We start from the raw sequence: 17,674 nt of genomic DNA on the forward strand, positions 1-17,674 counted from the left end.
TATAGCCTTATTATTTAAGAATATCGTTGTAATAATATTGTTGCTAGACAGGTAAAGGTCATTTTATACCGAGTGTAACAATCATACGCTGTGTTTTTTCCTTAAAGTTCGGAACAACCTGTGGAATATTCTCGCTGATATAAAATATTGAAATTAAAACTCAATTGTAGCCTCTGACTTTCTTAACATTTTCTTTTTTGATTCATTTGCTTATGTTGGAAAATAAAAAAGTTATGTGTTTAACAACTAGCCATGTTTTTTAGCAAAAAATTCTCCTAGTAGGGGAGGAAAGTATGCTTAGTTTGCAGTTACTCAAGCGTTATGGGGACCTATTGGATTATGCAGAGTGGGTGCTAAAACCAAAAAAAGTTAAGTTAAGTTTTCCATGAAGTGTGGGAGTCTCCATTTTTTAATTTAATTTTCCATTTCCACCAATCGTTTTTTCCGATTATAGCGCCATCTATCTATAATTGTCAAGAATGTTGCGAATAAAAGTTGCTTATTTTTACGTCAAGAATTCAAATCTGCAATAAGAATTGGGGGCTCCTATTTAAGATTTTAAAGTAACCCCCACCCCACCTCCGTGGGGGTTGTGTTTGTTGCCATTCAATAGATTTTAGAAAAATATTGAATATGTGTATTTTGCAGTATTACGATCTGATGCTCATTTCGCGAAATATCGCAGGGTTCGTATTTAAAATTTTGAATTTACCCCCCTCCCCTCTCCGTGGGGTGTCTTGTTTAGTATTATTCGATAGATTTTTGAAAAATATTGAACACGTATTTTTTAGTTTTTCGATCTGACGTTTATTTCGCGAAATATTCGTTTTTTTTTGTGAAACGTTGTGACTCACCCATTTTCTTACGCCCCGCTCAAATCGTAAGATTTTTGAAATTTACACTGTTTTGCGTGTACTTAACTTACCTTATCTTAAGCTGACGATTTCGAGTTTTTCTAAGAACATATTTTTTTTTCGGTCCCTCCTTAATGAATTCCCCGGTGTTAAGAACCTTCTTCTTAAAGAAGTAATTTTTGTTCTGAAACTATTTTCTTGTGGCATTTTTATAATCAAGTATATTCAAATGGGAAATAAGCCACAATTTTACCTAAAAATGATTTTATTAACGTTTCGACGCCCAAGTCGGGTGTCGTTGTCAAAATACAAAATAATACTAAATAAATAAAAATGTTGTTGCTTAGTAAAAAATTCTTCTAATAATTTATTTAATCTGACTCATTTATATCGGCAATTCAGACACGTATTATACATTTTAAAGTAGACGACTTTAAAATGATATTGCCAATATTGATGAGTTGCGTTCCTGGGACGACTTTACTAAAAGATAGTTCATTCGATTACATGAAATCAATCCCAACTCAAGAATATCCGCCACAAAAAATCATAGCATGTGATCTGTCTTTAAAAAGACAACCAAATGCAACGGTGGCACTGAAATTCTCGCGTTAGAGATTCCATAGTAAATCACGAGGGAAAACCAGGAAAAACCTCGTGATACTATCCCGACATCGTAAGTATTTGGGTTTACATTTAGTTTACTCTCAAAACTAATACCAAATTCTGACTTGATATTTTAAATTTTAAATAATACTAAAATACTAAACTCGATATGTTACTGATTTACTAATTGTGTTATTTTCTTTCTATTGACTTCCTCCTTTAATATGGGTAACCACATCCTACTGCATTCTACCGAGGAATTTGCGACACAATTGGTTTCATTTAGCATAATTAGAGCCGCTTCTTTGATTTTTCTCTTTTTACTATCTGCTTCTTTTAGGACTATACTTGAATCTCTCCACTGAACTCTATGTTCATTATCCCATGCGTGTTGACATATTTGAGATCTATCAAAGTCTCTATTTTTTATATAAGACTGATGTACATTTACTCTAACGTCTATTGGTCTTGACGTTTCACCTATATAAAATTGTTCGCATTCACAAGGTATTTTATAAATACAATTCTTTGTTCTTTCTTGTTCACTGTTAGGTTTAGTTTTAGATAGAATAGATCTCAAAGTGTTTGTTGTTTTGAATGTTGTTGATATGTTAAATTTATTTCCTATTGTTTTAAGTTTCTCGGATAGTCTTTTTACATATGGTATTGATATTTTCCTCGTATTATTTCTTGTGAGTGTTGTAGGATCCCGTTCTAAGTTGTTCTGTTCCATTCGATCCAATCTTGACAATTCCTTATTTATAAACGATATGGGATAATCATTTTTTAATAAAACAGATGTTAACAATTGGCTCTATCATATAAGGATTTAATGATTCCCTTTTTAACGTTGATGTTATGATTTGATTTGTAATTTAGATATCTGTTGGTGTGTGTTGGTTTTCTATACACTTGAGTCTCATATCCAGTATCCTTCTTTGAGACCAAAACATCGAGGAAAGGTAGGGTGTTATTGTATTCCTTTTCCATTGTAAACTTTATTGTCTCTTCTTGATCGTTTATAATATAATATAATATAATATAATATAATCGATATAAATGAGTCAGATTAAATAAATTATTAGAAGAATTTTTTACTAAGCAACAACATTTTTATTTATTTAGTATTATTTTGTATTTTGACAACGACACCCGACTTGGGCGTCGAAACGTTAATAAAATCATTTTTAGGTAAAATTGTGGCTTATTTCCCATTTGAATATACTTGATTAAGTAATTTTTGGATAGCACTTTTAGCATCTGAAAAAATTATTGCTTCTTTAATATTTTTTTCAATACAAACAGATACTGCCTTGTTAATTGCAATAATTTCTGCAGTGCATATTTGAGTGTGCTCATGTAATCTGGATGCATAGTTATAATTGATTGAAGGTATGTGTACCCCAAAACCTACTGTCCTCGACTCGGGATCTAAAGAACCATCTGTAAATACCCATGTATAATTTCCATATGAAGCTGAAAATTCATTAAGAAATTCCTGATGAGTATAGGTTTCCATTTTTTTGTGGGTTGAAAAAATTGTCTGAAATGTTCCCGTAAGATAATTCAGTTCGATCTGATATCGATAGTATTTTATAATATTAGTATACTAAACACTATAGTTTAAAAAAAAAGAAGAATAATTCTTCTTTTTGTGTCTCTTGTCTTCTGCTGTACAGTTACTTTTGATTTGTTGGGTCTTTGTTTTAATGATAACAGATAACAAACTATATTTTTTCGCAATACCAAACTCTAGAAAAACAGGATCAACATAAAACACAACCCACAATATAGCAAAGCTAACAATATTATAACCACACACCAATTTAAAAGAACTACATATTATATCATTCTTATTCTTAAAGTACCCTCTCCTCAATGGAGGTTGACTACTACAATTGCAACTCTTCTCTGTCTTCAGCTCTGTTCTTGTTAGTTGTTCAAAATTTAGCCCTGTCCGTTGTCGGATGTTTCTGAGCCACGATAGTCTTTTTCTTCCTAGTCCTCTCCATCCCTCGATCTTTCCTTTCACTATAAGTTGAGCATATATTGGTACCTACTTATTATTTCTCAGTATGTGGCTAAGGTATGATGTTTATCTAATTTTCACTGTGTTGAAAAGTTTCTCTTGCCTATGCTATGCAGCACTTCTTCGTTTGAGGTATGCGATGTCCACGAAATTTTGAGAATTCTCCGGTAGATCCACATTTCAAAGGCCTCCAACTTATTTACGGTTGATGTTTTAAGGGTAAATGTCTCAACTGCATAGAGAAGAGTCGACCAAATAAGATTGTTAAGAACCAATATATGGTATAGGTACATTTACAATGGTACAAGGTTTCTCCCTATGTGATAATCTGACACGCTCGAGTAACTGCAAAAATACCCGCTTAGGTTCCCCTACCATCGCATTATCTGTTTAGTTTAATAAACAAGCCTAAAGAAATTCAATAGATGTATTAAATAAATAAATTACTAAGCGATTTCACAATGACGACCTCACGTGGATTTCAGCTGAACTAGCTTCGAGCGGGGTTTTAACATCAAACGCTGAGCAATTAAAAATTTTAAATACGAACCCTGCGATATTTCGCAAAATGAACATCAGATCGAAAATAAACTGCAAAATACACGTATTCAATATTTTTGAAAAATCTATCGAATGGTACCTGTTGTGAAAACAACAGTTATTTACATTAATTTGCTTTTATAAAAATATCTCTCTGTAAATCTGTTGGGACAATCTGTATTGTGTTTAAAATATTTAATTCTCTGAAAAACTTGAGTGTAGCGTTGTGTGTTTCATAAAATAGACATCTGCATTTTTATCGTTTCGGGGTAAAAGCAGGTCATGTTGCCAAAGAAGTGTAACATGTGTTTTGCCCTTTTTCAGGGCGAATAGTGTAAACTAAACTATCAAAGATAATAGTGCAGAGATTTGAATAGAATTTCAGCAGTCTCTTTCTGCTCTCCGAGTTGAACACTTTGTTCGCTTGTGCGTCTCTCTTCGCCGTAAAAATACTCTCTCCGCAATAATTAATAGATTAAAAAGACTCTTACTCTCTCTCGTTCGCTATTAAGAATATCATTTATCGTTAAGCCGCTTATTTGTTAAATTCGTTGTTTTTTTTGTTAATAAATGTTTTGTTCGCCGGATACCCTTATTTATCGCTAATACACAACCCTTTCTATCGTATTAATTAGCACCTTTAAAACCAGACCAAATCAAATTATTCGAACCAGTTCTCCTAAAAGTTCACTATTTTGTTTATATCGAAGGACGGGACATACGGGTGTGGTCCTAAAATATTCACCTATGTCCAATTAGGCAAAAGGTAATAATTAAACCATTTTTGCCACGGTGGGGTGAGATTGAATAAAAACTCACACCATTTGATGGTCTATATCGACCCGGATTTTGGTTTGGTTTTCGCGTTTGTGCCGCTTTTTCGGACATTTTTGTGTGTAATACCTCTACAAGACTTGTTAGTTCGCGTCGCGATAAACTCTAAGTAAAAGGAAGTGAAGTTATTGTGTGTGGTTAGTAGCTGCCGCCTGTTGCTTTATCAATTGGACTAATTTGGTGAGCTCTTTCCATTTTTTAATTGTTGATCTTTTATTGCTGATCCAAGGTAAACTCTGCTCAAAGACATTTTACGGTCAAAAACACTTTTGTAGACATTTAACGTAGACGCTGTATCTCTTTGTGAAACTTAGACTCTTATTCTCTCGCCGCGCTTGTTAATTGACAAAAAACTCTCCAGTGTAATTTAGATTTTGCCGCGTATCGATAGACTCTCTCTCGCCGTGTGTGCTCAATCGAATTCGGGATAGAAATGGAAGACCTCAAGAAAAAAAGGACGCCTTTGAAGGCTAAAATTACAAGAATTGAAAACTGGCTCTCACAAAAGGCTAGTACGGAAAAGGATGCGCTACAATTTCAATTTCGGCAAACAGAATTAAAAACCTGTTTTTTAAAATATGAAGAAATAATGGATCAGATAGACGAGATTGATGAAGCCGGTACTGAAGCAGAAGACAGGGTAACAACTGAGCAAAAATATTTCTCTATTCTCGCGGGCCTACAGCGTAAGATGGACGAGTTATTGTTGGGCCCCCCTCCTCTCAGATCAAATAGCACTCAGTCAACTATGGCCACTGCTAAGGTTAGGCTTCCGGAGATCACCATGCAAACGTTCTGCGGGTCATTCTCTGAGTTCAACTCGTTCTACCAGCTCTTCGAGACGCTAATAGTGAACAATGAAGAACTCAATAATGTGCAACGATTTATTTACCTTAAATCGTTCCTGCGAAATGAACCCCTCCAGTTGATCGACAACATCGAAGTTATCGACGAAAATTTCGATATAGCTGTAAAAACTCTCAAAGATCGTTACGAAAACAAATCGCGAGTGATTAGCTTACACATTCAAAAATTGTTAAAGGCTCCATCTCTAGTTAAAAGTAATTCAAAGGCGTTACGCGAATTTTTAACTCTGGCTCAGCAGACGCTGCTCGCTTTGAAAAATATGTCCGTACCAATTGAGCATTGGGATTTACTATTAATTGAAATATTTTTACAAAAATTAGATTTTGCTACACATAGGGCCTTTGAATATGATATTGGGACAAAGACCTTACCTACCCTTTCACAGTTTTTTAAATTTCTCGAGAAAAAGTGTGATATTCAGGAAAAATTAAATGTTTCAGATCATGATAAAAAGGTTAATAACAGATCTCAATCAAAAGCATCTTTCTTCTCATCAGTTGACCAACCATCACACTCTTTCTCTGATAATAATAATTGTATTTTTTGTAAAAGTAATGCTCATAAGGTTTATCAGTGTAATGATTTTAAATGCCTCTCTTTACAGGAAAAATTTAATTTTGTAAAAGGTAAGAAACTGTGTTTTAATTGTTTGGGTAGTAAACATTTCTCTCAAGATTGCGGCTCTACTCGATCATGTACTTTGTGTGGGGGTCATCATCACTCATCCCTCCATGGAACCTCTGAAAATGTCTCTTCCTCTAGGAACATCAATAGGCAAGCTCTCTCTCGTGAGCGCAATGCTCAAACTCCTCAAAATTCTCAAGGTGCTTCTCGTGTTGTCGCTCCCATATCTACTCAGCATTCTTTTAATAATCGCAGCCAAAATGAAGCTTCTACTAGCTCATCCAGACCTCCTTTAGATATGCAAAATTCTCCAGATTCTCAGGCAGCCACATCTCTCTCCGCTTTATCAGTTAAAACTGATGTATTGTTGGCTACCGCTTTAGTAACCGTTTATTCGAAAGACGGCAGACCCATGCATGCCAGAGCGCTCCTAGATAATGGGAGCCAACATTCGTTTATCTCTCGTCATTTGGTTGAGAAGTTAAAACTCATCCCTTATTTTAAACAGCTGCAGATATCAACCATATCCGAAAACACCTCACTCTCAAACGAAATGTTAAACTTAGAATTTTTCCCCTATAATGTAAAGGACAGAAGTTTTAAAACTTCTTTCGCTGTACTCGATAGTATAACTTGTAGGCTTCCTAGAGCTACTATAGATAGAAGTAAAATAAAAGTCCCACAGGATCTCACTCTCGCAGATCCCTCGTATTCTGTTCCGGGTAAAATTGATTTGCTCCTAGCTGGTGATATCTATAGTGAATTATTGACGGATGGATTTATACGGTTAGGAAAAAATCTTCCCATTCTTCAGAATACTCACTTAGGCTATGTTATTTTTGGTACAATTAATCCTCAGGTTTTTCACCGTAATTCACATTTGGCTATCTCTCAGTCAAATGTTTCTCTCTTTGTTCAATCCGAACCCGAAGAAAATAAGTTGGATAAGTTGCTTCAACAATTTTTCGAAATTGAAGAAGTTCCCCTCGTTAGTAAATTAACTCCCGATGAAGAATTAGCGGAACAAATATTTAGCAAAACTACTCTTGTGTTACCTTCAGGTCGCTTTCAAGTAAATCTTCCATTTGTCTCTGAAAACGCTAATAAAATGTTAGGTGAATCCTTTAAAATGGCCTTTAAAAGATTTATGAATTTAGAACATAGGCTCTTAAAAAACGAAAGTACATACGCTCAATATAAATCTTTCATTAATGAATATCTTCTTCTCGAACATGCGAAAATAGTGCCTCTCTCTCTAACCAACGAAAAGTTAGAAAATAAATATTTTCTACCGCATCACTGTGTGTTTAAGGAAGAATCTTTAACAACAAAGCTTAGGGTTGTTTTTGATGGTTCGATGAAAAGCTCTAGTGGTTATTCGCTCAATGATATTTTACTCAAAGGTCCTACTCTTCAACCGGAACTTTTTGACATTTTGCTACGGTTTAGATTGTATTCCTTCGTTTTTACAACGAATATACAAAAAATGTATAGACAAGTTAGAATAAATCCTGCTCAAACCTCTCTTTTAAATATTCTCTGGCGTGACTCCCCTGAAAAAGACATTGAGTGTCTTGAATTGCAAACCGTAACGTATGGAACTAAAAGCGCTAGCTTTCAGAGTACTCGCTGTTTAATGGAACTGGCACAAACTCATCAGATTGAGTATCCTCAGGCCAGTGATGCTCTTCAAAATAGTTGTTACATTGATGACATTCTCTATGGCGCTAATGATGTACAGACTCTCCTTAAAGCTCATAAGGAAATAACTAGTTTGCTTGGAACCGCTTGTATCTCTCTCCATAAATGGTGTTCTAACTCAGACTTGTTTTTAAAAAATATCTCTTCTCTCTCTTCGAACACTACTTATGTAATAGCTCCAGATAATGGCTCCAATAAGGTTTTAGGTTTATGTTGGAATCCTATTCTTGACACCTTCTCAATCTCTCTCCCAAATTTTACCTTAAAGGACTCGTACACCAAGAGAGAAGTACTGTCAATGATTGCCCAAATATTTGATCCTCAAGGCCTAATTAACCCAGTTACAGTTGTCGCTAAATTAATCATGCAACAAATTTGGATTTCCAAAATTAATTGGAACGATATCATAGATGCAGATACGTTGCATGAGTGGCTAAATTTTGTTCGCAGTCTCTCTAATTTTAAGGATTTAAATATACCTCGGTGTCTCTTTTTAAGTCAAGAAATCACTAGTGTTGAGATTCACGCATTCTCGGATGCAAGTTTAAAGGCTTATGGAGCTTGCATCTACCTACGTGTGATTTATAGATCAGAACAAGTATCTTGTTCACTTTTAGCATCTAAGAGTCGTGTCGCTCCGCTAAAACCCTTGACTCTCCCAAGATTGGAACTCATGGGTGCGCTATTGTGTAGTAAGCTCACAGCAAGGATTGCTAATATTATTGAAGAAAAACTCTCTCGCTTAGACTCTATAAATATGTGGTCGGATTCAGAAATTGTTCTCGCTTGGCTTCGTTCGCATCCCTCTCGTTGGACTCAATTTGTAGCAAATAGGGTTGCACAAATTTTAGATAATTCTCCTAACGCTCATTGGAGGCACGTACGATCCAAAGAGAATCCTGCCGACATACTCTCCCGAGGAATGCTACCCGCTGAAATACTTAAATCTTCTTTGTGGTTTCATGGTCCTCAATTTTTGAATCAATCTCGGTTGGATTTGTTGAAATACAATCCAAAAGTTTATACCTCCAAGTTACCCGAAGAAAGGAAAGTAACTCTTCACATTCGAAATGATCAAATAGATTTTTTCACCTCTCTTTCTGATAGGTTCTCTAATTTTTCAAGGTTTGTAAGAACTTTAGCATTTATATTCAGGTTTGCCAATAATGCCAAATCGCCTTCTCATAAGTTATCAAATTCTCTTGAAGTAAGCGAACTTCAAAACGCTGAACTGAAGATTGTTAAGATGCTTCAGTATTCTTCTTTCTCGCTTGAGATTTCTGAGATTAAAAAAGGTAAAACTCTATCCAATAAGTCTATTTTACGCTTAAACCCCTTTTTGGATGAAAATGAAATGCTGCGTGTAGGAGGTCGCCTTGGTAACTCAGACGTTACATTTGATCAAAAATATCCTCTTCTCCTTCCCTCAAAAAATCGTGTAGTACGTCTCTTTCTTCAGAGAGAACATATCAGACTTTGTCACTCTGGTCCTCAAAATACTTTATCTCAAATTCGACTTAAATATTGGCCTTTAAATGGACTACGTGAAGTTAAAAAGGTCATACACCAATGTATGGTTTGTTTTAGGTTTAATGCCAAACCCGCTATTCAGATTATGGCAGATTTACCAAAGGAACGTTTGCAATCCTCTCGAGTATTCGCTCATGTCGGATTAGATTTTGGCGGGCCCTTTCAGATCAAAGCTTCCAAACTCCGCAAAGCTCCTTTGATAAAATCTTATATTGCTCTTTTCGTTTGTCTATCGACTCGAGCTGTTCACATTGAAGTCGTGTCCGGCCTTTCTACAGAGACGTTTCTTCTCGCTCTAAAACGTTTTATTAGCCGTAGAGGCCTCCCTCAGACTATATTCAGTGACAACGCCACGAACTTTTTGGGAGCTCGTAATCAGTTGTTTGAACTTTATAAGTTTTTAAAAGAAAAAGAAAACTCTCGCTCTATTAATGATTTTTTGGCATCATCGCATATTCGCTGGAAAACCATAGTTCCTCGAGCCCCTCATCATTTTGGCATCTGGGAAAGCGCTATAAAGAGCGCAAAGCATCATATCCGTAGACTCATGGGTGATATTAAGCTCACTTTTGAAGAATTTACCACTGTTCTCACTCAAATTGAAGCTGTGCTCAACTCTCGACCGCTTTGCTCCCTCTCAAATGATCCCTCTGATCTAACCTATCTGACCCCGGGACATTTCTTGATTGGACAATCTCTTACGTCATTTCCTGAAAGGGATGTAATCCACATTCCCGAAAATAGATTAAGTTTATGGCAACATCTCTCTAAACTCCAGCAAATGTTTTGGAAAAAATGGTCAATTGACTACTTGAACAGACTCCAAAATCGCCCTAAATGGTTTCTTCCTCATAAGAACCTAGAGCCCAACGATCTCGTCTTGTTGATTGAAGATAACACTCCTCCTCTTTACTGGGCTCTAGCAAGAGTGATTGATGTCTTTCCCGGAAAGGGTGGCCGAGTAAGAGTTGCATCGGTCAAAACTAAAGATGGAGTCTTCAAGCGCTCTATTAATAAATTGTGTCCTCTACCAAATGACTGTTAAAATTAAGTTAAGTTTAGTGTTTTCGCTTAAGAACGTTGTAAGTTGATTTATGTTAGGTTAGGTTTATGTTAAAGCCAGTGCTTCAACGCGGGGGAGTATGTTGTGAAAACAACAGTTATTTACATTAATTTGCTTTTATAAAAATATCTCTCTGTAAATCTGTTGGGACAATCTGTATTGTGTTTAAAATATTTAATTCTCTGAAAAACTTGAGTGTAGCGTTGTGTGTTTCATAAAATAGACATCTGCATTTTTATCGTTTCGGGGTAAAAGCAGGTCATGTTGCCAAAGAAGTGTAACATGTGTTTTGCCCTTTTTCAGGGCGAATAGTGTAAACTAAACTATCAAAGATAATAGTGCAGAGATTTGAATAGAATTTCAGCAGTCTCTTTCTGCTCTCCGAGTTGAACACTTTGTTCGCTTGTGCGTCTCTCTTCGCCGTAAAAATACTCTCTCCGCAATAATTAATAGATTAAAAAGACTCTTACTCTCTCTCGTTCGCTATTAAGAATATCATTTATCGTTAAGCCGCTTATTTGTTAAATTCGTTGTTTTTTTTGTTAATAAATGTTTTGTTCGCCGGATACCCTTATTTATCGCTAATACACAACCCTTTCTATCGTATTAATTAGCACCTTTAAAACCAGACCAAATCAAATTATTCGAACCAGTTCTCCTAAAAGTTCACTATTTTGTTTATATCGAAGGACGGGACATACGGGTGTGGTCCTAAAATATTCACCTATGTCCAATTAGGCAAAACGTAATAATTAAACCATTTTTGCCACGGTGGGGTGAGATTGAATAAAAACTCACACCAGTACCAAATACGAGTCTCCACGCGGAGGTGGGGGATTTAATTTAAAATCTTAAATAGAAGCCCGCAATTTTTATTGCAGATTTGGATTGTTTACGTAAAAATAAGCAAATTTTATTCGACACATTTTTTCGAATTATGGATAGATAGCGCTATAATCGAAAAAAAAAAAACGATTGTTTCAAATGGAAAATTAAATTAAAAAATGAAAAATCCCCCCACTTTAAAAAAAAACTTAACTTAACATTTTTCTGGTTTTAGCACATACTCTTCACAATCCAATAGGTCCCCATAACGCTCGAGTAACTGCAAATTTAGCATACTTTCCTCCCCTACTATGAGGATTTATTGATGAAAAACATGGATAGTTGTTAACGCACATAATTTTTTTATTAACCCGCATAAGTAAATGAATCAAAAAGAAAAATGTTAAGAACGCCTACTGCAATCGAGTTTTAATTTTAATGTTTTACATACCTATGCTAGAATATTCCACAGGGTGTTCCAAACTTTAAGAAAAAAACACAGTATGATTGGTACACCCGGTATAAAATGATATTTACCTGTCTAGCAACAATATTATTACAATATTCTTAAATAATAAGGCTAGAACATACTAAAAGAATCACTCAAATCAGACCACTGATGCACTCTGGTTTAGAAAATTCGAGACATCAAACATGTCCCATTTTTAAGGTGTTCGGCTAATTTTGCCCGGTGTGTGTATATCATTATTATATTATTTCAACAATAGCTTTATCAATTTATATTTCATACCTAATATGTCCTTTTATTTTAAAATATTAGATTTTAATTTTTATAATAATTGACTAAAATGTTTGAAAACAAGCTGTTTAAGTTGTAACTTAGTCAGTTTCATTTTTATATTGGAAGGACATGCGACACAAAGAACATATTAATAGACAATAAAAATAAATAGATTGAAATAAAACAAAAAATTTGATGGAAAATTTTTAATTAACATTAGAAACTTCATTTTTGTGTATAATTTTCTGCTAAGTTACAACGTAAAAAGGTTGTTTTTAAACTAAACAAGTTCTTTAACTAACTAATATATAACTACATTATCAAATATAACTAACGAATAAAATAAATGTTACTTACCTATATTTTATTAATTATTATTTTTTATGTAAGCTTGATTGTCTGCGCCATCTATACGCTAAGCATCAAACTAATACAATTGATAAAGAGAGAAACTGCAAGGAGTCCGGTAAATCCTTAGATAAGGAAAGAGCCTATCTGTTTCTCTTTCCTTGTCTAAAGGTAAATGCGCCTTGCAAACGACGGAAATCGACGATCTCGTAACATTTCTGATATCCTGGTACAAAATCTGACTGGAAGTTCGAAATCGCTGGTTGGAACGTTCCTGGGACTATGAACGAGTTCAGGATTACTCATGCGCACTGTAAAAATGTGTATGTGTGCGTAAAAAGGTTGTTTTTAAACTAAACAAGTTCTTTAACTAACTAATATATAAACATTGAATTTAATATTTTGAAATAGAAGTGCGCATTATCAAATATAACTAACGAATAAAATAAATGTTACTTACCTATATTTTATTATTTATTATTTTTTATGTAAGTTTGATTGTCTGCGCCATCTATACGCTAAGCATCAAACTAATACAATTGATAAAGAGGGAAACTGCAAGGAGTCCGGTAAATCCTTAGATAAGGAAAGAGAGTATCTGTTTCTCTTTCCTTGTCTAAAGGTAAATGCGCCTTGTAAACGACGGAAATCGACGATCTCGTAACATTTCTGATATCCTGGTACAAAATCTGACTGGAAGTTCGAAATCGCTGGTTGGAACGTTCGTGGGACTATGAACGAGTTCAGGATTACTCATGCGCACTGTAAAAATGTGTATGTGTGCGCAATACGCGGTGCGGTGAGTCGGTGACTTGTATGTATGCCATTCAATAAAAGCGTTCAACAAAATTGAACATTGAAATTCCGCCTTTCCGCTTGGGTTGAGACTTGAGACAATTTCTACTTTTGTTCAACTTCGTTGGGCAACTGGAATGATTCATCCACATTGACGCGTATTTATACAAGTTTGTCGATTGTGTTCATGTGTTCGATTCAACGGTTTATTTTATTTTAACTTGTGCAGTGTGAGTTTCCTACTTTATTACAAGAAATACATAATAATTTCAGTTAACAATGGTGCATAGATGGAAAGACCACGAAACTGAGATATTTCTCGACTTATATAAAAAGCACGAGTGCCTCTGGAATAACAAATCAGAAAATTATAAAAATAGGGTATCGAGAGAAAAGGCAATAAATACTATTTTATCAGAATTAAATATTGCGGATCTCTCGGAATATGACATTAAATCGAAAATAAAAAGTATTCGAACAAAATATATGGCAGAACTGCACAAGATACTTAACTCGGCAAAAAGCACGGATGATATTTACTGGCCTAAATTATATTGGTTTACACAAGCGGATTCATTTTTACGCCCAGTTTCAATACCCAAGAAGTCCTCATCAAATTCGGTAAGTACAAAATAAATCATCATCATCATACAGCCTAATTTGTCCACTGTCGGACTTGGGCCTCCTCAAGATATCTCCACCCTTCTCTGCCATGCGCAGCTGCAATCCAGTTTGTCCCTATTATTTTAACCCTTATCCGGGCAACACATTTTACTTACGTAACCGGGCAACTCGGGTCCGTTGGGCCCACCACTGTTCTTGAATGTACTATTCATATTTACCCATATATTTTTCTCATATTCTTTTTTGATTTTTTTATTAAAGTTAAATTTAAATTGTCTAGATTAAAAAAAGGTGCTACCATAGTATGCGGTCTACCAGGGCCGTGCCGTGCTATGATGCGGCGAGGCAGTCGCATCAGGCGGCAACACAAGGGGGGCGGCAAAATCAGTAAAATAAAAAAATGTCAGATTGTGTAAAAATGTTGACAGAAACTATAGAAAATCCAGCTGAAAATGAGATTCGAGCCAGGAGGAAAAATGGTTTATTTGACTATAAAAAATCTGTGGACGAGCTCTTAACAAATGAAGCTAAATTTAAAATAACTTTGTTGATCTATATTTTAGACATTACTGTTAATTCTTTGATTGATCGATTTTCGCTTCTAGAAACTCATAATAAAAATTTTAAATTTTTATATGATATTTTTAAAGGGGAAATGATGAAACACTAGAAAAATATTGTATGAATCTTCATTAAATACTTTCAATAGAAAAAGAATATAATATACTCCATTAAACCTTTAGAGGTTTTGAACTATTTGTGCCAAAATGACCTGATTTTTTATACCCAAATGTAGTTGTAAACTAATAATTGTATTAACACTCCTTGTCTCTGTAGCTAATGGAAAAACAAGTTTTTCAAAATTAAAAACTATTTACGAAGCTCCATAAGACAAAAAAAAACAATAAAAAATTTAGCACTTATTTCTTATTTCAATAGAATCCTCATTAGCTGCTACACCTATCTATCCCCACTAAACTACAACAATTTGATTGACGAGTTTGCCAAAATTAAAGTGAGAAAGGTAATTGTTAGGGCATTTTTGTAAATGTTACTTAAGAGTATAGCCACAGAATAATTTGCTTGCAATGCTTTTTAAATGTTGTTCTGAAGCTATTTCCTTGTGGCATTTTTATAATTATTACGTACTTTTTATGGGAAATAAGCCACAATTTTACTAAAAAATGAATTTATTAACGTTTCGAAGCCCAAATCGGGTTTCGTTGTCAAAATACAAAATACTATTAAAATAAAACAAACATGTTGCTAAGTAAAAAAAAAATTCTTCTATTAATTTATTTAATCTGACTCATTTATATTGGCAATTCAGACGTATATTATACATTTTAAAGTAGAAGACTTTAAAATGATATCGCCAATATTTATGAGTTGCGTTCCTGGGACGACTTTACTAAAAGATAGTTCATTCGATTACATGAAATCAATCCCAACTCAAGAATATCCGTCGCAAAAAAATCATAGCATGTGATCTGTCTTTAAAAAGACAACGAAATGCAACGATGACAGTAAAATTCTTGCGTTAGAGATTCCATAGTAAATCACGAGGGAAAACCAGGAAAAAACCTCGTGATACTATCCCGACATCGTAAGTATTTGGATATCTATGTAATATTAATATTATTTATAATTTAAACATAATTAAAGTCAGAATTTGGTATTAGTTTTTTGAAGGTAGATTAAATGTAAGACCAAATACTTACGATGTCGAGATAGTATCACGAAGTTTTTTCCTGGTTTTCCCTCGTGATTTACTATGGAATCTCTAACGCAAGAATTTTACTGTCATCGTTGCATTTGGTTGTCTTTTTAAAGACAGATCACATGCTATGATTTTTTTGCGACGGATATTCTTGAGTTGGGATTGATTTCATGTAATCGAATGAACTGTCTTTTAGTAAAGTCGTCCCAGGAACGCAACTCATAAATATTGGCGATATCATTTTAAAGTCTTCTACTTTAAAATGTATAATATACGTCTGAATTGCCAATATAAATGAGTCAGATTAAATAAATTATTAGAAGAATTTTTTTTTACTTAGCAACATGTTTGTTTTATTTTAATAGTATTTTGTATTTTGACAACGAAACCCGATTTGGGCTTCGAAACGGTAATACATTCATTTTTTAGTAAAATTGTGGCTTTTTAAATGCATTCACTTTTTTTCGAATCCTGAAAAAACTAATACTTACTTACCTAAATATTTTTGAAAAACTTAAACGCGCAGATTGAAAGATTACATTATTACCGAGGGCCGAAAGTCCTTAGAATAAACAAAAGGTTTCTTTTGAATAAAATATTGGAAGTTACACTTAATTTTCTCTTTTTTTCATGTAATTTATTCAAATAAACAATATAGAGATTTTCAGGGACTTTCGGCCCTCGGTAATAATGTAATCTTTCAATCTGCGCGTTTAAGTTTTTCAAAAATACTAATTAGTTTTCTCTGGATTTGAAAAAAAAATGAATGCATTTAAAAAGCATTGCAAGCAAATTTTGCGCCTACCCACTTAATGTAGTGTTAATACATATTTCATTTAATTTAAAGTATGTTTTGTTTTTAAAATAAAAGTTTTCGTTCATTTTGTGTAGGTAGTTTCTTTTAAAAAAATAAAACTTAAGTTTCAACAGTATTATTAAGGGGCGGCATTTCGAAGACTTGCGCATCATATTGATAATATGTACCGCACGGCTCTGCGGTCTACCTCGAGGGTGCTTACACTTATCTGGCTTTGAATATACTGCCTTGAAAGGACACCTACCTCGATACGGAACAAGTTGCTCATCTACCGTTATGTTTTTTCCTGGTAAATAGTGTATTTCTGAAAGTTTTGGTTGACTTGATTCCACACATCGCGTATTGTTGCTAATTTGTCGTTCCTTCTTCGTTCAGAACTCGTGTCCTTATCGTCAAATCGAACAAATCTTAGCAAATTTTTGAATCGTTTTAACCCCATGGTAGTGTTAAATATAGTAGGTCCATAAAACTTACTCAAAAGTATATCTACATTATGGATGTTGGCAGGAGTCAGGAGCCCTGCTGTTAGTCAAATAAAGGCATATAGCTCTGTAGAGTCGCAATATTTACAGTTCCCTATCCCCAGGACTTTTTCGGCTTCTTTATTTCTACACTTCACTACTTCGTTCACAATTTTTTCGTCCACAAACAAACAAAAGGAATCAACAGGATCATCTACATTTTGACCAGGGGCTAACATTACTTTGTCCACTTTGCTTTTTATTATGTCGCAAGATCGCATACGTCCTGTCGGTTGTGGTTTACTCTTCCAGTTAATTCCATCCTTAGTTTCAAAAATTACACACTCTGAAATCTGGGAACTTGTAACTACACATTCTTCTTCATTATCATTCAATACTACTTGCTGATCATCCTTTTCATTTGCTTCCGAAAGATGATCTTCAATTTCAGAGTTACTTTCAATGCCACCTACTTCAGGAGATTCTTAATCATCCGAGTTCCATAAATTATTAGCAATATCTTGCAGTTCTGCAGCTGATAATGGATTTCGGGACATTTTATTCGCACTATGTACTTTCGCTCTAATTCAATATAATTTTAGGAGCTTAGTTGTAGACACTAACATCGATATCAAACGACTGATAGCAGATGCATTATTTATTTCAAAATACGTATAAGTACCTACTAACAATA

General features: G+C 34.3%; 1 protein-coding gene across 2 annotated transcripts in view; it reads left to right on the plus strand.

Moving 5' to 3' along the window:
- The window catches only part of LOC126880563 (52 kDa repressor of the inhibitor of the protein kinase-like), a 30,856-nt gene that overhangs the window by 3,769 nt on the left and 9,413 nt on the right, over positions 1-17,674 (plus strand). Inside the window, exon 3 of one of the 2 annotated variants that reach the window (XM_050644510.1) lies at positions 13,632-13,979. The exons of the other annotated variant lie outside the window; for it this stretch is intronic. Coding sequence (XP_050500467.1) covers positions 13,632-13,979 — 348 coding nt within the window. The remainder of the gene's footprint in view (positions 1-13,631; positions 13,980-17,674) is intronic. 2 annotated transcript variants of the gene reach the window in all.

The sequence above is a fragment of the Diabrotica virgifera genome, chromosome 2, assembly GCF_917563875.1.
Source record: "Diabrotica virgifera virgifera chromosome 2, PGI_DIABVI_V3a".
In the NCBI taxonomy this organism is placed as follows: domain Eukaryota; kingdom Metazoa; phylum Arthropoda; class Insecta; order Coleoptera; family Chrysomelidae; genus Diabrotica; species Diabrotica virgifera.